This window comes from Littorina saxatilis, linkage group LG13 (genome assembly GCF_037325665.1).
Source record: "Littorina saxatilis isolate snail1 linkage group LG13, US_GU_Lsax_2.0, whole genome shotgun sequence".
In the NCBI taxonomy this organism is placed as follows: Eukaryota; Metazoa; Mollusca; class Gastropoda; order Littorinimorpha; family Littorinidae; genus Littorina; species Littorina saxatilis.
In genome coordinates this window covers 32974045-33000612 of record NC_090257.1, presented here as the reverse complement: position 1 = coordinate 33000612, position 26568 = coordinate 32974045, and the positions used below count along the sequence as shown (strand labels likewise).

General features: G+C 42.7%; 2 protein-coding genes across 2 annotated transcripts in view; one reads left to right on the top strand and one right to left on the bottom strand.

Moving 5' to 3' along the window:
- Nucleotides 1–952: 952 nt before the first annotated feature.
- Nucleotides 953–17017, bottom strand: LOC138945536 (uncharacterized). Its single transcript, XM_070316975.1, has 10 exons — nt 15319–17017; nt 14412–14577; nt 13820–13862; nt 11150–11342; nt 9945–10056; nt 8538–8625; nt 7173–7930; nt 6512–6733; nt 5581–5707; nt 953–4257 (listed from the first exon to the last, which is right to left on the bottom strand). The coding sequence occupies exons 1-10, from the start codon at nt 16887–16889 to the stop codon at nt 2906–2908; spliced, it is 4632 nt and encodes a 1543-aa protein (XP_070173076.1). The 5' UTR covers nt 16890–17017; the 3' UTR covers nt 953–2905.
- Nucleotides 17018–17750: 733 nt separating this feature from the next.
- Nucleotides 17751–26568, top strand: part of LOC138945535 (histone deacetylase complex subunit SAP130-A-like) — a 35962-nt gene continuing 27144 nt past the window's right edge. The window contains exons 1-7 of the mRNA XM_070316973.1: nt 17751–17871; nt 19098–19435; nt 20058–20277; nt 21103–21338; nt 22345–22449; nt 23926–24187; nt 26038–26261. Coding sequence (XP_070173074.1) covers nt 19396–19435; nt 20058–20277; nt 21103–21338; nt 22345–22449; nt 23926–24187; nt 26038–26261 — 1087 coding nt within the window. The 5' untranslated portion in view covers nt 17751–17871; nt 19098–19395. The remainder of the gene's footprint in view (nt 17872–19097; nt 19436–20057; nt 20278–21102; nt 21339–22344; nt 22450–23925; nt 24188–26037; nt 26262–26568) is intronic.

The window sequence follows — 26568 nt, the reverse complement described above, 5'->3', positions numbered from 1 at the left end:
TCAGCGCGGTAGTGGTTTCGCTGTGCTGCATAACATGCTTTTCTGTACCTCTCTTCGTTTTAACTTTCTGAGCGTGTTTTTAATCCAAACATATCATATCTATATGTTTTTGGAATCAGGAACCGACAAGGAATAAAATGAAATTGTTTTTAAATCGATTTCGGAAATTTAATTTTGATCATAATTTTTATATTTTTAATTTTCAGAGCTTGTTTTTAATCCAACTATAACATCTTTATATGTTTTTGGAATCAGAAAATGATGTAGAATAAAATGAACGTAAATTTGGATCGTTTTATATAAAAAAAGAATTTATTACAATTTTCAGATTTTAATGACCAAAGTCATTAATTAATTTTTAAGCCACCAAGCTGAAATGCAATACCAAAGTCCGGCCTTCGTCGAAGATTGCTTTACAAAAATGTCAATCAATTTTATTAAAAAATGAGGGTGTGACAGTGCCGCCTCAACTTTTACTAAAAGCCGGATATGATGTCATCAAAAGTATTTATCGAAAAAAAGAAAAAACTGTCCGGGGATATCATTCCCAGGAACTCTTATGTCAAATTTCATAAAGATCGGTCAAGTAGTTTGGTCTGAATCGCTCTACACACACACACGCACAGACACACACACCACGACCCTCGTCTCGATTCCCCCTCTATGTTAAAACATTTAGTCAAAACTTGACTAAATGTGAAAAGAGAGAGAGAGAGAGAGAGAGAGAGAGAGAGAGATTGGAGGCTGAGAGAGAGATGAGAAAGAGACATGATAGAAGAGAGAGAGATGGCCAGACTGGGGGCAAAGATAGAGAGAAAGAGAGAGAGGAGAGGGGTCGGAGACTGAGAGTGAGAGACAGACAGACAGACAGAAACAGAGACCATGAGAGAAGAGAGAGAGAGGGGGAACGAAAGAGAGAAAGAAAGAGAGAGAGAGAGAGCTTCCAAACATCTCAAATCTTCAACAATGTCTTTTATTTTGGCCTAAAATTGGCACTACTCAAATATCGCTTATGACATGCATTACAACATGAGGTCAATTCTAGCCTCATGCCTCTGCAGAAGGGGAGCGGGCACACTGCAGTTACATCTGTCATCATCCACGGGTCTCACTCTGTCAAAGTGGTTTCCGTTGGCAATTTGATTGGTTCAGCGACTTTTTTGGCGGGAACTATTTTCCAAGTTTTATTTGCGAAAGATTTCCTCATCCTTCTCTTTGGGGTAAAATAATCGGGCCAAATAATCTGATGACGTTTACATTTGTGCGTCACTTCTCTTTTGAGTCATTATGGAGAAAAAAACCTCTGTCAAGGCCACAGGAGCTTGTATCCAACCACCGGTCGATAATTATTTACTCCTTATTCCATTTATTTACTCCTTATTCATACAGTCTACTAGTACTATTTACTACTTATTATTTATTTACTAATAAATAGTAGTAGTAAGGATAAGCATGCAGCAGTAAATAATAAGCATGCAGGAGTAAATAATTATCGACCGGTGGTTGGATACAAGCTCCTGTGGTCAAGGCCGCAAAATTGGGAGATTTTTTCCGTTTTAGTTTCGCTTGATCTTAAGCGGTGGTCTTCTGCATTTAGAGACCAGAACGGGGGTCACCTAAAAAGAGGTGTTCCCATATCCGAGGTCACAGTAAGCGAGGTTTTCTTAGTCATACAAAGAAGGCTTTAGGTCGGGACCAACACCCTGATTGATGTTATCAGAGGTGTGACCTTAAACGGTAGTGACGTTAACCGGGGAGTACTGTATTTTCATTAGAATGAAACACTTGGTTATCATCGTGGATGATGCCGGACCAAAGCCTTACTGAAGTCCGGCAGAAAATGCAGTGACCTATTTCGCCTAGTAAAGTAGTACACCGTTTGTGACTGATAGTATCAATTGGTATTCATACTGAATCGCACTTTGGCCACCAGCAAGAAGCAGATTAAATTTAGTAGAGGTGGATCTGTTTGTTCCTCTGACTTGGCAAACTTTCTTATTCTAAAGAGTTACACCGTCAGCAATAAACAGAAAAGTGTTCCTTACTTTCCTGTCTGGGAAAGCATGCATACATGTGTAAAAACAAACCAGTAAATCTACAAGTGAATCACGAGCCACAATATAGTGATACCCCCAAAGCAAGAATGGAAATGTGATAAAATACACTCGGAATTCAGTCAAGATCGCTATTGTAAAACGTCATTACAAGTGCACTAAAACAATAACAACAAAACACAACGAAATACGCAACAAGCTCATAAACGAATTTAATTATTTAACTGAAAAACTTAAGAATGCACAGGTTTTGATTCTCTGCCATGTATGTAGTGCTAATTTCACTTGCTGTTTGATAAAACAGGATGTTGCTAGAATTTAATTTCTTCAGCAAATGTATCAAAATGGCCATAAAGTTTTGGCAATTTTCAGAAGTTTTCAACGTTGCTTGGCAATGTCATCTCCTTTCCTTTACCGTGAAAAAAAGTTGGCAATTCTGCAGACATGACAGCAATTCTTTTTGCAATTTAACATAAGTTTTGTCTGCAGACATGACAGCAATTCTTTTTGCAATTTAACATAAGTTTTGTCAATGTCACACATCTCTGAAAAATAAATTCTTTGGCGGGTTTTATACAGTGTTTGGTTGTTCTGTGGTCTGCTCTATTAGACAATTCTGAAATAACTCTTGACAGGTTTGTATTGGTCGTGAAAGAGTGAATACCCTTGCTTTTTACTCGAACAAACATTGGAGGGGCCAATGAGGGTGCGACGGAAACACGTGGATGGGAGCACGTATGCATTTGTTTGTCCGAGGAAAAAGCAAGGGTATTCACTCTTTCACAACCCAAACAAACCAGACAGTTATTTTTGGAATTCATCTATTCATGTAGACGTGAGAATCAATCAGATTATTTAGGCTGTGAGCCTCTGATCAGCTTCAACAAGTCTTCAGCACTGACAGTGATGGTTCCATCATCAGACGTTTGCACAGCAACTCTCGCAAGTTCAGCTCCCTCGCTCGCATTTGCAAATCTTGTCTCGTCCAGTGCTCCCTCTCCTCCCCCCTCCCCCTCTCTGATCAGCACAAAGTGCTCAGGTGGAGTTGACATTTCATCACCACTGTCGACCAACTCGTATGCAGTGGTTTCTTTATCAGTTTCTCCACCAACATGTAAACTTTCTGTAACAACCTCCATCTCCCCCGCAACTCGGAGAGTGTCGGAGTTCACCTCTGTCTCCATGGCAACACCGAAATGGTGTGCCTCCTCACTGACTTCCATAGCATCGGTCGAACCTTCTGCAACAAGTTCGGTTGTTGCCAACTCGGTTGCTGAATCCACGTCACGAGCACCTGTGAGACCTTCTGTTCCTGTGGAGAAGTTCATTCCATAGACCAAGTTTTCCACCACAGACCCAGTCTCCTCCAACACCATGTCGTTGCCAAGAGCAACAACGCCTTCTTCGACCACAGTCTCGGAACACTCCAAGTTCGCGTCCTGCATTGCGTACGTTGGAAGCGGAGGCGAAACAGGCTTGGAGGATGTTGGGATAGCCTCATCTTGCTTGAAGGACACTCTCTGTACGTTCCCCTTCCCATCAGTGATAGTGAGAACCGCTTTTTTCCCAAGCTGTGTGATGAAGCGGATGCTTTCCTGGGCTTCTGTAGGAAGGTTATGAAAAATATCAGAACTCATATCCTCTTGCGTGGGGGAAAGCGCACTCTCATCCGAAGGAGCACCTGGAATCAAAAGCCTGCCCGCAGCATTCAACAAGGTGGATGACCCGTCCAAGTTTGCGTTATAAGTCGCTGGCACCTGAGCAGTGGAGGAAGAGCCAGACAGCAGAGAGTACATCTTTCCAGGAACACTCAGCTCATGAGCTTGCTGAAGGTGAATGTGTAACGGATCCTCCGAATGGAAGCGCTGCTGACAGACGGAGCAAACGTAGTGGAAGACATCCTGATGCTCTCCCACCACATGGCTCACCAACAGTGAAGCTTCACTGGTAAAAACAGCGGCAGAATCGCAAAAGGGACAGCAAAGAAGTGACGACTTTGTCCCTTTGGAGGTGTCGCTATGGAAATGATGTTTAAGATGTTTGTACATGGGGGTGAGAGACTGGTATCCCAGGCCGCAGAAGATGCAGTGAACCGGAACAGGACCGGTGTGGATCTGGCGACGGTGATCGTGCAGCTCCCAGGAGTGAGAGAAGTGGGCGTCACAGCACGGACACTTGACCTGCTTGCTAGCGCCTCTTGCATCTGGAACATGAATAACGATGTTGCTAACAAAGTACATGCAGTAATACAATGAAACCTCTATTTTCAGACCCTCAATTGTAACAACTCAAATTTGGTAATGATTTGATCTGGGGTTATTGAGTTGTAAAGCTTTTACCAGTAATTTTATGGATAACATTCCAAAATACATTTTGTAAAGTAACATATGATATATTGATACTTTCTATCCATTTGTCTACACAATAAAATGTATCATTGCAAGGCCAAGAAATGACAACGACAATCACATTCTAAATCAGTGTTTTAGAGAAAATCATGTCCGACCACTCCCAAATAAAACTCATGAATTTGTTTAATAGGGTAAGCTCCCCTTTTCTTTCCAGGGATGTCTGCATATTGGTTGAAAGAACCTTAGCACAACATTTGAAATAAATCTGACCCGGGATTTGAATACACTACAGGGATGTCGTTAGGCGTCGGACATCAGACATATAACGATGAATATCCCCAAATGTTCGATTCACATTGCCGCATGTCGGTCAGATGTCCTATCGTTTTAGCCTGAGCGTGGTCATTGTCCGATATGTACTCCATTCCTTCGGACAGCGCGATATTCGTTAATTTTCATTTCAAGATACAAATCTTCTAAAAGACCACTGAAGTTGCCAGTGCCGCGTGCGGATCTTTTCTTTTGTCGGGAATTCACGAACCGTTTGCGGTATGCGCCGTTTGGGTATAACCGTCTCGGTGCAGCGCACTGATCTAAAAATAGTGGATTATTTTTAGATCAGTGCATGCTACAGGAGTACGGGAGACAACTCCAACTGACTAAATTTGTCGTCTGCTTTTGTTTTAGATACGAGACGAAGCACTGAATTATGCCACTGAAAAAAAACCTAAAGCCTGCAAAAAATCAGCATTTGATCAAACCGATCATTTTGTTTTTCAACTTTTATCCAAATCATGCAGTTTGTAATCAAAGTAAGAGCTCTGAAGTTGTTCATGTTGGTTTCTCAGTTTTTTGTGGTTTCTTTGAAACTAAACAAATACAACATTATACGCACACTGTGTTGATGTATTTCTACAGCGCGCGCGCGTGGGTGTGTGTGTGTGTGTGCGTGTGTGTGTGGGCGCAATTCCATGGAATGTGTTATAAGCTGTTTGGCGCAAATTCATAATGTCCTATTACACTTTCTGAAAGCGGTCAAATGTCCTATTGATGCTGAAGAACTCAGGACATTTGTCCTACAGGTATGAATTTGTAGCAACATCCCTGACACTACAGTAGTATGTCCTTAAGACCATAACAGCAACAATGACACAAAATATGCAAAGGAACCTCACCTTCATTGGTAGCATGAACAAGTGTGCCTGCCTTGCCTAGCTGTGGAGTTTCACTCGGTTTGCACCCTCCCCTTGCAATGGACTCTGTCGTTTCCACTCTAAGCTGCTTGGGTGCGTGACTGTGTACCTGTATGTAGTAAACATAATTGCTACGTCTGACAGATTTCATTTTCATCCTTTAGTTTATTTTCCCATTGCTGGGAAATTCAACACGCTTCGTTCCAGTGGAAGGCTAGCAGCAACAAGAGTATTTGCTACCAAGAAGTGTGTATTTCAAGGTCTTTTACGTGCCACAATGCCGACACATGGGTGGAAGATGGATACCATCTTGAAGTCATACCACCCTTACAGAGACACACCAATAATAAAATCTTTTCTTTAAAAGAAGAAGAAAGAGCAGAGTAGTCATGCAAAGAAATCCTCAAGTTAGCCATCTGAATGATCAGACCATTCACCACCACATCACACTAATTCTTTATTTATTTAGTGTTTAACGTCGTTTTCAACTGTTCAAGGTTATATCGCAACGGGGAAAGGGGGGGGGGGGGGGGGGGGGGATGGGATAGAGCCACTTGTTAATTGTTTCTTGTTCACAAAAGCACTAATCAAAAAATTGCTCCAGGGGCTTGCAATGTAGTACAATGTATTACCTTACTGGGAGAATGCAAGTTTCCAGTACAAAGGACTTAACATTTCTTACATACTGCTTGACTAAAATCTTTACAAACATTGACTATATTCTATACAAGAAACACTTAACAAGGGTAAAAGGAGAAACAGAATCCGTTAGTCGCCTCTTATGACATGCTGGAGAGCATCGGGTAAATTCTTCCCCCTAACCCGCGGGGGGTACTTCACACTAATGATAAAATCTCTTATTCTATAACCCTTCTTAACATTAAGTCTACAGTGAAAATGATCTACTTTGTACCATTTGCTTGTGAGCCTGCAAGAGATGCTTGCTGTCGAATGTTGTGTCACAGGTTTTGCACACAAACGACCTTGAACTCTGACCAGCGTGCATATCCTTCATGTGGGTTGAGAGAGATGTATCTCGCACAAAGACGGCAGGACACTGGCAGCAGGTGAACAGAGTCGTGTTGTGTATCAAAGTGGCATGTGCTTTTAGCTCGCTGAGAGTGTGGAAGTGAACCTGAAAAAAGAAAAAGAACAAAATCATTCAACAATGGGTCAGGAAGCAACTTGTGTATATATCCGTCTTTGTCGTTCAAAGATCATTTGAAGTCATATGATGGATAAAGAAAAGTCTGCAAATAAAAACTCTGTAACCAGCATTTTGTCAGCAATATATATTAGTTAACATAGCAATATATATTAGTTAACATAGCAGTATATATTAGTTAACAAAGCAATATATATTACTATTTATTAGTTAAAAAAAACCCATATAAACAAAACAACAGGTGTTACTGTTACAGTATTGCACTTTTCACATGGACTGCAAGTGTAACACCAAACTTTTATAGACTTGTCCGAATTCTTTTATGCTGTATCTTTACTCAAGTAATCAATCGGTGCATAACAAAAAAGGTTTTTCTTTTCTTTTTATTCCATCCGGTAACAAACTTCACCTGACAAACTTCACACTGAGGTGAAACAGCATTCAAGGTCGCCTCGCCAAGGTCATGGTCCATCTGGTCGCCATGGTACTGAGCCAGGTGACTTCTGAGCTTGTACTCGTTGGACAGCGTGTGACCGCCAGGACAGTACGGACAAACCATGCGATTATCTCGCCTCAGCGTTTCTAGGTACTCCTGGTGTTCAGAACTGTCGGCGTAGTCAACGTGTGCTGTCTTCACATGCTTGAAGAGAATGGCCGAGGCGGGGAACATGCGCAGACAATATTTGCAAAATTTGGTTGTAGGAGACTGCTGGGCGAGTATCACCTCATGTTCGTTTTCCACAACGGTATCTAAACTGCCACGCGGAGGACTGACATTGTCAATTTTGATTTCCTGGCCGGGTTCAAAGTTGACGCCAATCAGTCCTTGCTGTATCAATTCCTCTTTGTCTGCATTATTCTTCCAGCCATGTTCTACTTCCGTCCAACCCGCCTGTGTCATTTGAAGGATCACTGTTTTAGCTTCTCCTTTCACCTTCACAGTTCGAACAGAATCATCATGACAGCCGAAAACTGCTGACTGGTGTGAAGCTGATGCAGCAGTGGAAATACCTTGCGTTAGCAAGGGGTACTTTCTGGGGCGCCCTCTGGTGGCTCGTGGGTTGCGAAGCGGCTGCTGGTGTCCGCTAGGGGTCAACACGACCTCGTTCATGGCTGGCATTTCGTCAACATCAATATAAACTTCTGGGCTGACACAGGCTGTCTCCGCTGAGGAAAAGAATCAGAAGTTTATTATAACCTGTACAGTGGAACCCCGCTTTTAAGATCTCCACAAATCTGAGACAATCAGGTCTTAAAAAGGAGGGAGTCTTACAATGGGGGTAAATTTACACAGGTTATGAACAGAAAAAAATCTAAGAAAACCGGGTCTTAAAAGAGAGGGAGTCTTAACTTGGAGGGGGGGGGGGAGGTCTTAAAAGGGAGGTTCCACTGTAACATGAATAGAAATGATGCAGTGCGATTGTTGTCTTCTGTCATGAGGATGTATGGGTGCATGTGGCGTATGAATGCCTGAATTTTTGTCACAGTCAACAAAACTATGACGATAACCATAATCTGTTTCGGTCTGGATTCTCATTGCATTCTGACATGCAACCTGCTGAAACATTTATCACATTACCAAAATTCTGATTCCGCTCCAGAGATAGCCACATACACTGATAGGTGGATACAGTTCTGTACTTCATGAATTTCTTACTCGAGAATATAAAGTTGTGTATGTCTACCATATCAAAAAGAAAATTTGTAAATGTATTCTGGCATCATGTGTAAATCCACACATCTTCACTGCATTTATCATTGGAGAAAATACTACCTTGCTGTAAGCTTTGAAGTTGCTTCTCCCTTCGTTTGAATGTGTCTGTCATGACGTCCTCCAAAGTGTCAGCAATTGGCAAGCCCTCCTGCACGCAGGAAAAATACTTGGATCGTTTTAATGAACTGAAATCACCTCTTCACTTTACTAGTCCTCTCACACTTCCAGATCTCTCCAAATCTGAGATAACATGTAATAACTCATTGTCTCCCGGGTACGGATATATCCATACCCACTCATTTGGCTTTATGTGACCAGGTACGGATATATTCGCTCAGGCTGTTAGCTTTAGTCCCTTCCTGTAACGCCGATCTAACGCCTGCATTTCAGCGTGTTGATACACAGTTCTAAACAGCTACTATAATTCTGAGTGACCTTCTGCATCACAGCTAGTCTCGACTAAAAAAAATGGGTCAACATAGGTGGGGTAGAAAGTGTTAAGAGAGAGGATCTGGATGTCTCTGAATTGAGATCCACTTTCAAATCTAAAGGAAGAGCACTGTTTCTGAAGTTTAAATGGAGAGAATCAGGGTGTCTGAAAATACGGTGTCTTAAAACGGAGTTCTCCTACATCTCCTTGCAGCTTTGTGAGGAGAAAGAAATTCACTGGGCTGTATACTGTATGAACTGTGAAGATCAAACACTTTAATAAATTTTTTTATATCTTGCAGAATCACACACACACACATACACAGTAGTGGGACGACACACACAGATAGAGACAGCGACAGCATGACAGAGAGAGGGGGGGCAAGCACATAGAGACCGACAGAGGCAGAAAGGCAGGGTTTTGCCCGGGAGAAAAAGGCAACGGGACATTTGTCCCACTCAACCAAATTCCGATGGGGTACATGTATAGTCGAATGCAAGAAGCGCCAAACAGGCCTGTACGCATTTTGACCAAAGATGCAAAAGGGTGCAATATGGTGCCATTTGAGAATTAGCCGCTATATTGTGTTATCTCTGAATATATATGTGTGTGTGTGAGTGTGTGTGTTTAATCCGATGTAAAGTGTACATTTGGTGGCGCAGTGGTACGTAATCTCAATTTGCCCTTAGACGCACTGAAGGGAATTGTGATGGGAAATTTTCAGATTTAATGCGCAAATGGCTCAGGGCGCACTAGTAAATGAAACCCTGAAAAGGCAATATAAAATCACTGCACACACATACAAAAAAAAAACTGAAACACAGCGGCACATGTTGTGAAGAAAAAAATAACCCCAACCCCACAGCATTTCTAGGTAAACCGATAACATCCCTTGAAAACGATCACATAAACAGACACACAAACAAACAGATCAACTCATATGGTTAAACCTGAAAGACAGATCATGATATGTGTCTCCTCATACACACACACACACACACACAAGCACAGGCACACAAACAAACAGATCAACTCACATGGTTAAACCTGAGAGTTAGATCATGTGATGGGTCTCCTCCAGCAGCCTTTGAGTTGAGACCACTGATGGTGACCAGGCTGCTTCCCTCTCCCTCTTCCACCCTCTCCACTCTGCACACACGTTCAGGTCAATGTAAATTATGCATGTCTGTGTATGTATGCTGCAATATCAGAGATATCTAGTTAGCCACTATGCATGTCTGTGTATGTATGCTGCAATATCAGAGATATCTAGTTAGCCACTATGCATGTCTGTGTATGTATGCTGCAATATCAGAGATATCTAGTTAGCCACTATGCATGTCTGTGTATGTATGCTGCAATATCAGAGATATCTAGTTAGCCACCTGCGCGACTGGCAGAATGACCAGTCTTTTACAAGCCGCAGTGGTGACACGACAGTGGGGCATGAATATTTTCTCTGAGTCAGCATATATGTGACCCTCCACCACGGAATGAGTCGCATGTCACCTTTGCATGATTTTCATATTTTTACATTTTCCTAAAGAGTTTTTTATGCTCTATCCAGTGGTGAAAACTGTTTTAGAAAAGAGCAGAAACTGTTTGAGTTATAAGCCTGTGACTAAGGTGACCCTCACACTGTTACCAGACACTCCCCGGACTTATATTAAGCCTAGCGCAGAACCGCGCGAGGTGACATGCGACTCATTTCGTGGTGGAGGGTCACATATATAGTTGACCTGTGTCTGTACCAGCCTAGGTTGGAACCCATGACCTGAGGATTACGACCGTGCTCTACCAACCCACATGCACATACTTTTGTTAGGTCGCTGGTACAGAGAAAGGGCAAAATGAAGCTGTCTTTTCTTCTTCTGACCCAGAAGCAGACAGACAGGTGGAAAACGTAATTATTTTCATTTCAGACAAGAGTAAGTTACAAAACTCTTTTCAGTCTATCTCTTCTGGTCCCTTTCAACACAAGTGTACCTCGACAACCTAGACACATGACATGTGTGAGAATTTCTTCTTCTTCTTCTTCGTCGTTCACTAGATGGAGATGCCAATCGCCCGCACGAAAGCAGCTGTTCTCTGTAGGTCCTCCAGGCCGCCGAAGAGCTTGACCCTCAGTGGTACTGGTTCCGGCCACGATGCCTGCCTGGGAGCGTCATGGAGTTGTGAGAATTCATGCGAGGAATCAATTGACCTGGTATCATCCACATTCTAAAACATGTGAAACACAAACCTGGCAGAGATGTGTCGTGTGAGGCTAATGGGTCTGACCAGTGTCCGAAGAGCTTTGTTGGAGAAGGCCACCTTCTTGCCCAGTACGATGTCTGTGTAGTCATGGTCAGCCATCGCAGGGACCACTGGTCGCTGCTGCTTCCTGCCACTGCTGCTTGTCTGTGATGGTTGTGAATGGGACTGGTCACCGGAAGCTGCAAATTCGAAATCAAATCATTTGAAATTTAATAAATTGATGAAATAACTGATTTTTAGGGAGGTCCCTAATTGAGTTCGAAGTCGACTTCTTTTTTTAACTGAAAACTCAGTGCTAAAGCTCTGTGTGGCCAGCTTCGCAAAGTACACTTCGTGTAGTCGACTTTGTCCAATTAAGGATAGGCTTGATAGACAGAGCAAATGTTACCTGTAATGAATGCTTCTTACTATTCCTAAGCTAAGGGGAATAATGTTTCGCTGGAGAGAGCAAGTTTTTGTTTGTTTATTTGCTTAACGCCCAGCCGACCACGAAGGGCCATATCAGGGCGGTGCTGCTTTGACATTTAACGTGCGCCACACACAAGACAGAAGTCGCAGCACAGGCTTCATGTCTCACCCAGTCACATTATTCTGACACCGGACCAACCAGTCCCAGTATTAACCCCATAATGCCAGACGCCAGGCGGAGCAGCCACTAGATTGCCAATTTTAAAGTCTTAGGTATGACCCGGCCGGGGTTCGAACCCACGACCTCCCGATCACGGGGCGGAGAGAGCAAGTGATAAAGGACACACAGGAAAGCGTCACAGTACAAGAAGCAGGTTTTATTTAACCCAAGGCTGTGCTCATCTGTGCATGTATCTCATACAAAAGTTAAAAAGACAGCACTGCAATGGGTCTGTGGCTGTTATCACTGACGCCATCTGATGAAATGAGCAACGAGTCACCACTCCAGCAAAAGTGCTTATTAATGCTGATGGAATCGGAGTGTACTTGACCCCTTCTACCCATCAATGGCAACCCTGCAACAGACGGTATTAAACAACTCTGATGGGTAACAGGCAATACTGATTTGAGTTCTGCTGTAATGACAAGTTTCTCATACTATACCGAGCAACAAAAGAAACGCGAATTATTTTTCGATATTTTGATTTTAAAAAACGCAGTTAATCTGAGAGTGACAATTTTCGGGATCTATAGATGCCCTATGCAGTCATGTGTAACAAAGCAGTTGTGTGAATATTTTCCCATTACTGCAGTCACATGATGCGCGCTTACAGCACGTGCAAGCGGAGTAGGGGAAACCTCATGTGTGAGATGTGTTCACTGATGCATTAGTAATAAAAAGAGACCATGGCACGCTCACTGCCAGTCCAACTTTTGACAGAGTCAAGATGCCAAGATTGACACCAGAACAACGCGAGAGGGCAGTGGGTCGATTATCGGCTGGTGATGACCCAGAAGCAGTAGCAGTCGCTTTCAATGTGCATCTGTCAACAGTATATCGCCTTCAGCAACGTTTTGTCAACACTGAAAGCACTGCTGATACACAACGAAGTGGAAGACCTCGCGTTACCACACAGAGACAAGATCGCCAAATCATGCGTCATCATTTGAGAAACCGATTCCATACAGCCAATGAAACAGCCAGGAACACCGTCGGTAACCACCAGAGACCCATCAGTGGCCAGACAGTAAGTACGCCGAAGACTTGCTGAGCGAGACCTCCAACACTGCCGTCCAGCTAGAGGACCAGTCCTCACTCAAAGACATCGCATGGCGCGCCAGCAGTGGGCCCAGGATCACATTAACTGGAGACAATGGCGAAACATTCTGTTCACCGATGAGAGCCGTTACTGCATTAGTCATGCTGATGGGCGTGTCAGAGTGTGGCGAAGAAGAGGTGAACGCTATGCTGGTGACTACGTCATGGAACACAATGCCCAGAGTGGACCAAACGTCAAGGTCTGGGGTGGAATCGGCCTCAACCAATCCCTGGGACCTGTGTTTTTCAACAATCTTGGTCCTGGTCAGATAAACGGCATCACAGCACAACGTTATATTGACCAGATCCTACAGCCTCATGTTGTGCCCTTTTTCCAGGAGCACAGAAACTGTGTTCTGCAGCAAGATAACGCTCGCTCGCACACAGCCATGGTCACCCAGGCCTTCCTGCAGCACAATAACATCGACATCATGGCCTGGCCCGCCCTCAGCCCAGATTTGAATCCCATTGAACATTTCTGGGACCAACTTCAAAGAAAGCTCAACCAGTTACGCCCAGGACCAAGAACTGCCGCAGAACTACGTCAGGCCCTTGTCCATGCCTGGTGCAACATCCCGAGAGACACCATCAACCGACTCATCCACTCCATGAGGCGCCGCTGCCAGGCCGTCATCAACGTCCATGGGGGTCACACACCGTACTGACCATCTGCAGAGGCTTCCTTTGCCCGTGGCAGCGAAAGACTATGCCATAGCCAACAAGTGTGCGAAGAACATACCACCATGATTTTGATTTGTTTCGATGTTACGTTTATGAGAAATGACATTTTTAAATTGTGATTAAACGTTTTTCTGGAGAAAATGCGCGTTTCTTTTGTTGCTCGGTATATTTTCCTACATCACCCAAAGCACGAGGGTCTTCTTTGAATCCAATTGGCACATATCAACATATTTTATGATTCAGACTGACCTTGCTTCAACTTTTGGACTGGCCCCATCAGCACAGCGTGTACCTGCAAAAAATGTATCACTTTCATCAATGAAAAGGCTCAGCAAACGGGAAACACATTCACTTACAAAAATAAATTGGGCACCAAGCCTAAAAAAACACATTTCTCCGACAAGACCTACTTTTTTCCTCCCGACACTTTTATTATATTTAAAGACCGGATCCTCTTCATCTGTATTGACCAATCATGGACCAGGGTTTCATTTACTAGTGTGCCCTGCGCCATTGGCGCATTAAATTTGAAAATGTCCCATCACAATTCCCTTCAGTGCGTCAAAGGGCGCATTGAGATTACGTACCACTGCGCAACCAAACGTACACTTTACATCGGATTAAACACACACACACACACACACAGATAACTTGATATAGCGGCTAATTCTCAGATGGCCACATATTGCACCCTTTTGCATCTTTGGTCAAAACGCGTACAGGCCTCTTTGGCGCTTGCCTTCGACTATGTCCCATGGGAATTTGGTTGAATGGGACAAATGTCCCATTGCCTTTTTCTCCCAGGCTAAACCCTGATGGACACAAACAAGCTGAATCTCACCTTGCGGTCTTGCTGCACCACTGGGAGTGAAACAAGCAGTTTGCCTTGGTTTTGACTCAGCATGCTGCCTACAGCTACCATGGCAACAGACTGCTGTGTGGCTGACAGTGTGGAGCAATCTGGAGTCTGGTGCTTGTGCAGTTGTGTGGACTTGCTCTTCTTGGACCTGTAAAACAGATGTGGATAAGTAATGGTCTGTAGTTTTTTTTGTCCTGTATTCATTTCACGCATTTAAAAAAGGGTAATTATAACCCTACCGAGTGTCTTTTTTTCTTTCTTTATTTGGTGTTTAACGTCGTTTTCAACCACGAAGGTTATATCGCGACGGGGAAAGGGGGGAGATGGGATAGAGCCACTTGTCAATTGTTTCTTGTTCACAAAAGCACTAATCAAAAATTTGCTCCAGGGGCTTGCAACGTAGTACAATGTATTACCTTACTGGGAGAATGCAAGTTTCCAGTACAAAGGACTTAACATTTCTTACATACTGCTTGACTAAAATCTTTACAAACATTGACTATATTCTATAAGAAACACTTAACAAGGGTAAAAGGAGAAACAGAATCCGTTAGTCGCCTCTTACGACATGCTGGGGAGCATCGGGTAAATTCTTTCTCGTCCCAACCAATATGGGACTCCCCCTAACCCGCGGGGGGTGATGAAAAAATTAAAACTTCAAACTTATTAGTATTACAGAAAGTTTCTTCCGGACGACCATTTTCTTTCTCCGACATATAATATATTTACAATGTAAACTTTTCTAATGAATACAGAAAACACTGAAATACAGTGGAACCCCCCTTTTAAAGACCTGATTTTCTCAGAGTTTTTGAGGTCTTAAGAGAGGGGTTCCACTGTAACACTAACAGAGAAAGTTTAAAAGAGTTTTTAAGAAAACTACACTGACTTTTCTCCAAACTCAAAATCTGGATCAGAGTCTTCCCCATCTTCCCCCGAAGGAACAAAATCCTCATCATTGTCATCATCCAAGTATTCTTCTTCACTCTCCCCTACACCTGACGACTCCTTGGCTGGCTCTCTCTTCTTGTCTTTGCTGAGAATCTCATCAGCACCTTCTGCATCTACTGACTGTTTCTTTTGTGGACTGGCTTTTTGAGTCTTCGCCCGTGAAATATCCAGTACATCAGTGCGAGTTAGGCTGCTGGGGAATTTTCTGGGAAATGAAGTTAAATATGGGTTTGTTCTGGGTGCCAGTCTTCTCTGTAATTTTCCTATGCCTGGATGTTTTTTCCTTGCTACCATAGCATTAGCAGATCGATGACAGGACATTGTCACACTGCTTGAACCGTTCCGGCCAGTACTGGCAGTAGGCAGAACTTCACAAGCTTGCTCATCGTTTTCGTTCAGGTCATGGGTGCCAGTGATGTCTGCTTCTGTTTTCTCTGGGTCAGCAACCGATTTGAACCCTGAGATAACGGACAGCATTTCCAACCCACTCTTTCTTGAGGCCTGCTGAAGATTTCTGATGAGTTTATCGTACTTTCTAACAACCCGTTTCCCTTGATTTGTAGAGGTTTGTACTGCTGGCAATGCAGACCAATGAAGTCTCTCCCTTTTCCCAGTCTTTTTGCTTTTTCTGGTATTTTTTTTCCCATGAGAAATTGTAAGTGATGCGCCAAGCCTTCCATCTTCAAAATCCACATGACTAGCATCAGTACCTGGGGATGTGGGGAAATTAGGCACTTCCTTTTCCACTTGTTCCCTTGCAGACAGCGTTGACAATTCAGATGAGGCAACAAAGTCTTTGTACTTGGAGGGTTTTTCACGATGACGGGCAGGGCGTGTTTTACTTTTAACCGAGAGTGTTTCCAACACACTGTTTGCTGAGGCCTGCTCAAGATTTCTGATGAGTTTATCGTACTTACTAACAACCCGTTTCCCTTGAGTTGTAGCGGTTTGTACTGTTGGCAACGCAGACCGATGAATTCTCTCCCTTTTCTTAATGCGTTTGCTTTTACTGGAATTTTCTCTTTCACAAGAAATGTTATGTGATGCGCCAAACCTTCCATCTTCAAAATCCACATCAGTATCAGTGTTTTCATCTGGAAATATCTCTCCGTCTTCTTTTGAAGATTTCTCGTTTCTAACTTTCGATTTTCTTGGATATTCTGTTTCATCTCGTCCTGCCAAATTAGAGCCTGCTGCACTTTCGGTTTCACTTTCAGGACTAAAATGTGCATTTGTTTCAGAAATGTTCTTCAAAATTTCTGCTCGACATCGAAGATTTCCCCTGACTGCTGGACACTTGATGGTGTGACGAGGAAAAGCCAAGATCAAATCTACGAACTGATCATCTTCAGATGAAACAACACGTGTTCGAAGAGCGCCCAATGTTTTCTTCCCGTCTTTCTTGCCCGATGAAATCGAGGCTTGATAGAAGCGCCACCCTTGTCGCGTCGGATTTTCTAAAATGTCGCGGCATATTGATAAAGGGAATGCCAGTTCGATACCTTCCATGATTTAAAATTATGAGCTCATCTCTAGAACCATCTCAGGAAACTGAAAAGTGCAATATAGTCCACCATTGATACTGTGATAGCGACTTCGGTGCTTGCATGACGACATGAAAAGCCTCGCTTTGAGAATGTCTGTCAGTCAAGGGAAATAACACTCCGGTTAAAATTTGAGCTATTTTTTGTGTGATTTGCACCGCATTTGGTGTGGCACGTGATTGTGCCCTGCTCGGGGTGAAAGGTTATTTAAACTGAAAGAACTCCGCAGATTGTATTCCATATTATTTTGCTCCTTTTAAATACACATCGTAAATAAAAATGATCAAGTTCATGTCTTTTAACATAAGGGCTGCCCAAAAATCGGAACTCCGGAAGAAAAAAAAAATCAGGGCGGGATAACCTTCGGTAGCAGACGACGAAGTATCACTACGCTGAGATTTGCTTTATAACAACAGGCCTGTTTGAAGAGAAGATACGGCTTAAGTATGTCAAAACGGTTTATCCAATGCATTATTAGTTACGCTTTCGAACTGTCACATCTCAAGTTAGATTAAATCGCTTGATTGTAATAATTTAAGAATATGTTGTGGGTTCGGTTTGAAGCTCTCACAAACCGGAAGTTTTGGGGTCCAAGTACTGGATGATGTACGTGCACATTCAGAATATAAATCCAAAGAGAAGTTGCATATAAAAAAGAAATGCTTTCCGCAGTAATATCAAAAAGATTGAATTATTAATCAGCTGGGACATATTTGCTGTTAAGGAAGATATGTCTATAATCTTCAGGGCTGAAATTGTGATTATGTTTTAAGCAAAAATGCCCACATTTTCCTCAGCCAATGAAATTTGTTCAGTGGCAGGTCAACGGAAGTACCACCATGCAAGCTTTACGAGCGAAATAGAAACAGCAACCAACTGATCACCTTATTTTTGATGTTGTGGGATTATTTCTGGATAAGCTACACTAATTCTGCAAGGGAGAAAAGGTATACACCTATACACAAGCGTGGTTATGTTCTAAGCATCGTTATTGTGCCCGAAGCGCTCAAAATTACACGTGACGCGCAGACTGTGTAGTGTGCGATCCACACTCTCCCTCTTCGTACGAGCTCTCCGAGTTTACGTTGACATTTGCGGTTCCTGTGGTTTGTTTTTTTATTGATCACCCAAGCAGGTTATTGTTGTCTGGATGTTCCGAATTAGGTGTATATGTGCTTCTAGCACACTTGTGTCCAGACAGATGTTATTACCTTGAAAATGTGGCAAGGTTCTCGTTCTTTTCTTCTACAAGTTCTAGTCATATGGGATTGGGGTTCATACACATGTATACCTCATGTATACGATACAGTGTATGTGTGTACTGTAGTTAATTTGAAGGCAACGGGTGTAGGAAAAGAACCCAGAAAGGCAGCCTGATCTGACACCGTGGTGTTCGTAATCAGTACTTTAATCTTTAACAGTGTTCCACAGAAATGGGACATTGCATACTTACCCAGTTAATGAAAATGAATGAACATGAATTGATACATCGGTGATACAGCAGGTGCATCCTGAATATGGTTAATTTCAACTTCAAGACGTATTCAGACATAATTGTCTGATAGTGATACATTGATAGTAATGTTAAACTTCTGGATTACCAGAAGACACTGTAGACCTGGTTAGCACCTGCAATCTGTAAACTGAATATTAATTCAGGGGTTCTTTGTTTCCTGGTCACACAAACATACTGACACTTAGAGTGACAATAACTGAATAAGAGAATACAGCAAGTTCACCCCTTTGAATTTTGATACTTTTAGTTTTACAATGAACTACTCAGTCAAAGTGTCCGTCGTCTGCAGATGTTTGATAAAAAAAACATTCTCACTTTTTTAGATTCTCAACTATATTGTTATTAAATGATGCCCAAGCTTCTAATTTTATAATTTTCTGACTGGTTGTCCAGTTGACTACAACTACAAAAGTATAACTATAAGGGTCCAAAAATGTTTTGCTTCTTATGGATTGGGGATCAGCTGGAAACGCTAAGTAATAACAAAAAGGCATTTACATGTAATTAATGCTGTATACAGGCACAGGCAACATTGGTGTGAATGACATTTCTTGTGAAAGACAGAAGATACACCTATTGCTACCATAACCATTATTGCTGTTGAAGCAGCTTTTATGAGGTTTAAATTCATGTACATTATTTCTGTCTTTCTTCTAGCTGTGGATGGCATACAGTCTGCTTTGGGAAGAAGAGTTCCCCCCTGAAGTGAAGGTCTCCAGGAGAGTGTCAGATTGTTGGATTATTCAATTTATAGGTCTACTTTGTGAACCTCTTCAATGCAAAAAAACCAGCAACAATGTGAATGCACCTATAATTCATCTTTCAAGGCTGAGCCTGCTTTGGGGACTTTGAATTGTGGAAGACAATTTCATGAAGCAAGTGTTTGGAATTAGGTGTCTGCAAGCACTTACAAAGACATTGAAGTGATCTCTCTGTGAAGAATAAAACCACAGAGATGTCTCAACACCCATCATATCCTCCACATCTGCCAAGAGGTAAGTTTTATACAGACAAGGAATAATCAGAAACAAACATGGGGGGGGGGGGGGGGGGGGTACCTTAATCATTGGTTTTTTTCATCAGCAAGACGACTACAGTACAAGCAGAAAATATTCAACTTGCAGTTGCAAACATAGACAATCAATAGCAGTTGCATACATGATATTACTTTTTCACATGCCTGTTAGTGTTAATATTTTGTTTGCTTACAACATTTGTTGTGCTTGGAGGGTGCATAATTGCGATTCGTGGTAATGAAATTGCTAATGTCTGCTCTGACTCTTTGATGATTGTTATTTCATTCTGTGCACTTTTTTCATTTACTTTTTTTCTGAAGTTTTTGTTTCTTCTTTTCTGCAGTACATTATTTAAGTCAAATGTGAAATAAAGTGTTGAACAGGTGAAACTTCACTCTCACAGCAAATTTGAAAATAATTTAGCAGATAAGTAAAGGGGAATAACTTCACAATAAGCATTGTTCACTTGTCTTATGGAGAGAAAAAAAAGGTTGGACAGAGAATATGTTGAGATTTGCGTGCTTTATAGCTGTACCACAGGTAATTTACATGCAGGTTTATGAGTATTAACTATTTTTTTATTTTACACTAATAATTACAGGTGCTGTTGCCGCCTCAGCGCTGACCTTACCCAAAAATGCCGGCACGACAGTGTTGCGTGCCGGCACGTCCCCAGCCATCCAGATCCCAGCAGCACCGTCAGTGCCATCCGTGTCGGTGTCAGTGGCAGGTCTGCCGGGTGCATTGGGTCGTAACCCTGTCATTTCTGCCATCAGACCTGGCACTCCACCGACGTCACACAGCTTGCCAGAGCATCCCAGGTAAGAGGATAGGAGTCGTGAAGGGGAGGGTGATAGCAGATATTTCACAGGTGGTTAGGGAAAAGGGTACAACTCAGGCAGTCTGATACATTACAGACGTATGGTTGAGACTGACAGCATACATAGAACTCCACGCGTCGAGCGTGAGACGTTTCTCTTGGCATTTTCAATGCTCTAGGAGTAGGAGTCATTCTTGAGATCCCAGCGTGCGCTATTTTGCGTCTCTTTTTTTTTAAATCCAGAGGGTGGGGAGTGGGGGCTGTATAGGTGTTTTTTTAAAATCTTTTACATTACAGTTTTATGATGTCACATCTGAAGTCTTACCATTTCCACGATAGAATGTTGTTGTTACCAGGAGTAGACAGACATCTATTGTATAATCAAAATGTACAACTTTGTTTCCAACCAAAATTTGCTGCATCTTTCTTTTCTGGGGGTCTTTTTTGTTAAAGTTTGAACTTGTAAGTTGTAGTACATCGTATCCGTATCATCACTATCACTGTGCCCTCATACACATTGACTGCTACAACGTAATCCAAATCTTATTTCTTGTGTGCTGTTGATAAACTCTGCATAAGATAGACAAGACAGTCTGTAACGATTCAGTCTTCAGGCCTGGGAATGATACACCTTTTGTCGTAAATACGACAAAGTCCTTTTCTAAATGTGTAAGAAAAGAGCCTCCGTGTGCCCTTAAAAATGCTTAAAACGCAAAATTTTCCCGTCAGAACGCCCAAACCACTTTTACTTATTCCCAGACCTGAGTCTTTGTTGACTCCATCTTCCACAAGGCCCTGGCCCTAACTGTGTTCCTTGTGATTCCAGAACCAACCTGATAGTGCAAGGACCAGCAGCCTCAGTGTCGGGGCAACCCTTGCAGATCACGCTGACCCAGCGTGTGGCCCCTGGGGGTCCCGTGGGTATGGCTCCCCTGGGTGGGAAAACGGTGCAGGTAGCACAAACGGGGCTCTTGCAGCAAAAAGTAACAGGAGGCCAGCTGGGTCACAACTCCCTGGCGGGGATGGGGATGGCTCCACATCTGCTGGCTGCTTCCAAACCTGGTGAGGAACGCAACAGGACTGGTACTGGTACCCTCCAACAGTCACAAAAAAAAAAAAACCACACACACACACAGGAAAACAAAGGAAAGACAAAAAAAAGAAACAATTGGGAAAACAACAACATTTTACCATAACCCCAGTACATGAATGTTTTTTTCCGCTGACCTTCAGATTTTTTATTTCCCTGGCCCCGAGATGGGGAGAGCTTTGGCAGCTTTTCAGCTGAATCTGTTTTGAACAGTAACACTAACAGCATTCTTGGTAGGGAAAGTCATGCTATCAGAGGGGATATGTTTTGACTGCTCTGGTAGTTGCCTTAGAGACTAGTTTTTAAATCAATCAATCAATATGAGGCTTATATCGCGCATATTCCGTGGGTACAGTTCTAAGCGCAGGGATTTTTTATGCAATTTATATCGCGCACATATTCAAGGCGCAGGGATTTATTTATGCCGTGTGAGATGGAATTTTTTTACACAATACATCACGCATTCACATCGGCCAGCAGATCGCAGCCATTTCGGCGCAGATCCTACTTTTCACGGCCTATTATTCCAAGTCACACGGGTATTTTGGTGGACATTTTTATCTATGCCTATACAATTTTGCCAGGAAAGACCCTTTTGTCAATCGTGGGATCTTTAACGTGCACACCCCAATGTAGTGTACATGAAGGGACCTCGGTTTTTCGTCTCATCCGAAAGACTAGCACTTGAACCCACCACCTAGGTTAGGAAAAGGGGGGAGAAAATTGCTAACGCCCTGACCCAGGGTCGAACTCGCAACCTCTCGCTTCCGAGCACAAGTGCGTTACCACTCGGCCACCCAGTCCATAGCATAGATGCTGTCGTAGCTTTATGGAAAAGTGGAAATCTTGTAGCAAATGCTGTTATACACAAGAAAATTGAAGCTGATGTTTGCTTATCAGAGGTGTATTTTGCGCTGAGCTTTGTAGAATTAAAGCATAAGCTACACTACATCAAAGTCGTGTTATTTATTGGTACAGGTGGACTACAAGTGAATACAGCAGTACCAGCCATCAGTATCAACTCTCTGTCAGCTCCCATGCCTACAGCAACAGTGGTGGCGCCATCCACATCAATTCCCATCGGTAAGAGAAGGATTTCATGTTTTGTGTAGCAGGGGCTCACATCCATGAGAGGTGGCATAGGGCAAATGTCCTGGACAATGCAAAAGTGATAGGACATTTGTCCTGAACAAAAATAAATCAATAGGAAATTTTTTTTTGGCACCAATTTTCGTTTTGGCGGCATGTTGCTTTATCGGAGGAAAAAAACCGCGAAGGGAGGCAACTGTCAACCGGCTCGGAGCATTCAGAGTTGCGACCCTTGGAAGCTCTTCTCTATAAAAAGCACATAAAGTCTCCCCAAGTTTCGTCTGCTTGAAAAGACACATCGCTTTGCAAAACATCGATAAAATAGCAAATCAAACTACTGTAAATTGGAAAGTATTGACAATGTCCGGATCAAATGAAAGCATAATCAGACAATGACCACTTTGTGACAAAAACAATAAAGGGGTGGGACTTTTCCGCGGACACAACTTACGAATTCCGCTGGAGTAATCTATTTTTCCGCGTTCCATTTCATCACAGTATCTGTAACTTGTTGACTGAATGATATGGAGAGAAGTGAAGATGGAACAAAACACTGGAGGCTTGAGACTTAAATTGTGCTCACTGAAAACTCCTGATAACTAATAGTAATTTTGAGCTTCAATGCATTAGGGCGTCACTTGGATCATGCTATTGCCAGTATTGAATTATGGATACATGGTTCATTACGTAAGTATGCACCATTACAATGTTACCATTGTTGTGTGAAAGTGATTTTTATGTTTGGTTGGGACTTGTTTTTGTTTTGTTTTCTTGTTTTAGGGGGGAGTGAGGAGAATGTCTTTTGAACCTGATCCAAACGAGTTGAATTTTAGTCTCAGAATGCGCCAGATTGCACAGATTTTAATGTACAATTTAAAAAAAAATCCCGAATCCCCCTAGAAAAAAGGGATTTCCTCTTTTTTCATCACAAGAGTCTCACCCCTGACAATAGGACATATGTCCTCTTGCATGAAAAATGTATAGGACATTTGGAAAAAATATCCGTGTATGTCCGATGTCCGTCGTGGATGTGGGCCCCTGGTGTAGTTTTCTTTACTTTTCCTATCATACTGAAATGCATGATCATTCTGACGGAAGAACATTACAAACAATAAAATTGATCAAAAGTTGTTTTCTTTCTTTTTGTATGAGGGCTTTGCATTAGGTCTAAGGTAATATTTTGCTTCGCTTTATAATTGCAGTGGTGGCATGTAGGACTAGTAGCCATAATTCTGGTAATTCGATAAGTGCTATGACAGGAGTGTGCCAGAAGAAAATAAAAGGAAGATATATTGATTGATCATCGCTATGGCATTGATGGTTATGAAAAATACACAGGCTAATTTTTCTTACTCCCACGTGCACCTGTGTAGTTGGCTTAAAAAGACTGATGCTGTTGAATGGAACCAGAAGATATTTTTCTCAGACTCTTAAATAATTAGTTTCAACTGCTTTTCTTGCACTGTGCAGCTAAAGTGACACCGCAGCGACAGCAGATCTCCATGTCTGGTCTCCCCACCTCCATTGCTGTACAGGCAATGAGCTCGGGGTCAGAGTTCACAACCGTGTCCGATCTCAGCACCATGGCAACCCAGGCCAGCGCCGGTCAGTTGCTGCTGTCACAAACACAGAGGACTCAGCCTGGCACCCTCATCGCGCCAACGACAGGTGTTTCCATAACGACGGCCATGCCCACAGCAGTTGCTTCCCTCGCCCCTCATCAGGGAGAAAGGTTGGTGATTTGCAATTTCGTTTTATTGGTTGAACTTCAAATGTGACCCTCCACCACAGAAGAGTCACATATCACCGTTGCATGATTTTCATATTTTTACATTTTCCTACAGAGATTTTTATGCTCTATCCAGTGGTGAAAACCGTTTTAGAAAAGAGCGAAAACTTTTCGAGTTATAAGCCTGTGACTAAGGTGACCCTCACACTGTTAGTGTTACCAGACATTCCCCCGGACTTATATTAAGCCCAGCGCAGAACCGCGCGAGGTGACATGCGACTCATTCCGTGGTGGAGGGTCACAAATATTGTTCAGTACTGTTTAGCTGCCAAATAGCTGGGGTATTTGTGATGTTAAAAACTGCGTTTTATCGTGGTAAATGTGGCAGGATTTTATGCTTGAAATTAAGCATTGATCACAGTTGGAGGTTTGTAAAGGGAAAAAAGACACTGCAGATGGATTAATAAGACTATCTCTGTCTGTTCCCACCCATCAGTCATTTTGTGTTGTAATCTTGGGTAATCTATGGAGATATAACGGCCTAAATCAGTCAAGAATCAGCCAGGTTTTAATTTCAGTCATGCTGTCTGCTTTTATACTGGCCTTCATTCACAGTGTCAGCTTTAACAGCTTTTAAATTAAACTTTCAAGATAGTTATTCATTTCTTGTAACTTTGAAACTTAAGGTCCTTGTCTACATTTTTATACCGAAATCGCCATTTGACCATTAAAATGCAGAGTCTATTATCTACAAATATCAACGATACACCCCCTTTCGATCAGGAAAGACGAAGCCAGTGTAGCCGTTTGAAAATTCATTGTAGTATTCCAGTGTAGTACTCATAGTAGGATATCCTTATTTGGAAAATGCCAAGCGCAAAACTCCTCTCAAATCCCTTGCACTTCGTGCGTTTAAAAAAAAGCTTGGACAGCGCTCCAGTGTCAAACTGTTGCTGCACTTGTTTGGGCGTGGCTATAAGCATAGTGTCATGAATTTGATTGGTCAGTATTTTTAGGCAAAGCACATGTTCTCAGCAAACAGAAAACAAAATATTGGAAGCGTGAGTCACGCTACCCAAAAATAAAATATTTTTTTACATATATATTTTTTTCTATAACTTTTTTCCCCATGGTTCATTCATCAACCACCTTTAAGCTGTAGATTTTGTGATGTCAGTATAAAACCTGTTTACCGTTAAGATTTTTGGTTAAAATTTACTCTCCATTAGTGTCGTGCCTACGATTTTCAAATATGCTTCAAATTCGATTGGTTTTGCTAATATGTGAGACGGGCGCAGTGGTAAGACGTCGGCCTCCTAATCGGGAGGTTGTGAGTTCGAATCCCGGTCGCTGCCGCCTGGTGGGTTATGAGTGGAGAATTTTTTCGATCTCCCAGGTCAGCTTATGTGCAGACCTGCTAGTGACTTAGCCCCCTTCGTGTGTACACGCAAGCTCAAGACCAAATGCGCACGGAAAAGATCCTGTAATCCATGTCAGAGTTCGGTGGGTTATAGAAACACGAAAATACCCAGCATGCCTCCCCCGAGATCGGCGTATGGCTGCCTGAATGGCGGGGTAAAAATGGTCATACACGTAAAAATCCACTCGTTCTAAAAACATGAGTGAACGTGGGAGTCTAAGCCCATGAACGAAGAAGAAGAAGCTAATATGTGAGTTTGGTAAACACCAAATGATTACAATTTTGGTCATCAGTTCACTATTCTTTGACTTGACCATTACTCTGAGGGTAGGAAGGTCTGCAGGACCACAGAGTTTACACTTAGAATGTAAGTAAACCTAACGAAAATGCATGTATACTTAGAGCAAAGCACATGTAGTCTGATGTTCAACAGAACCATACAGCCGGGGGCCATGTTCAACCTGACGGCAGCAGCAGCGCCCCCTGGAACAGCGACCCAAGGGCAACAGGACGTGTGGCAGCTCTCACAGCTCTTCTACCAGCAAGCTGTGGCCAGGGGGCAGTTGATGTCCGCTCCCACTGCCAACACCACGCAGCTCGTCCGCCCGGCCACAAACACCTTCTTTGTGCCGCGCCCTGGGGGCGACCAGACCAAAAGTGAGTGGTTTTGCCTTTTGCTTTCACTGCAGCAGACTAATCTTTGCAAGAGTGGTTGTTTGGAGTTGTTCAAACACTGAATGCTATTTCAAATTACCATGCTGTCATCATTTCAGGTAAATTGGCAAAAAGTGTTCTTGGTAGAGCGAAGGTGAACATTTTATAACACTATCTGCAAATTTGCCAAATAAATAAACTCCATGGTAGGCACCTCTTGTGCTGCTTTCTCTTAAAGGCATATGTACGCGCTCCCGTGTTTACAAAGTGTAGTTTGCCCATAATCGATGTCAAACGCACCATAAGACCA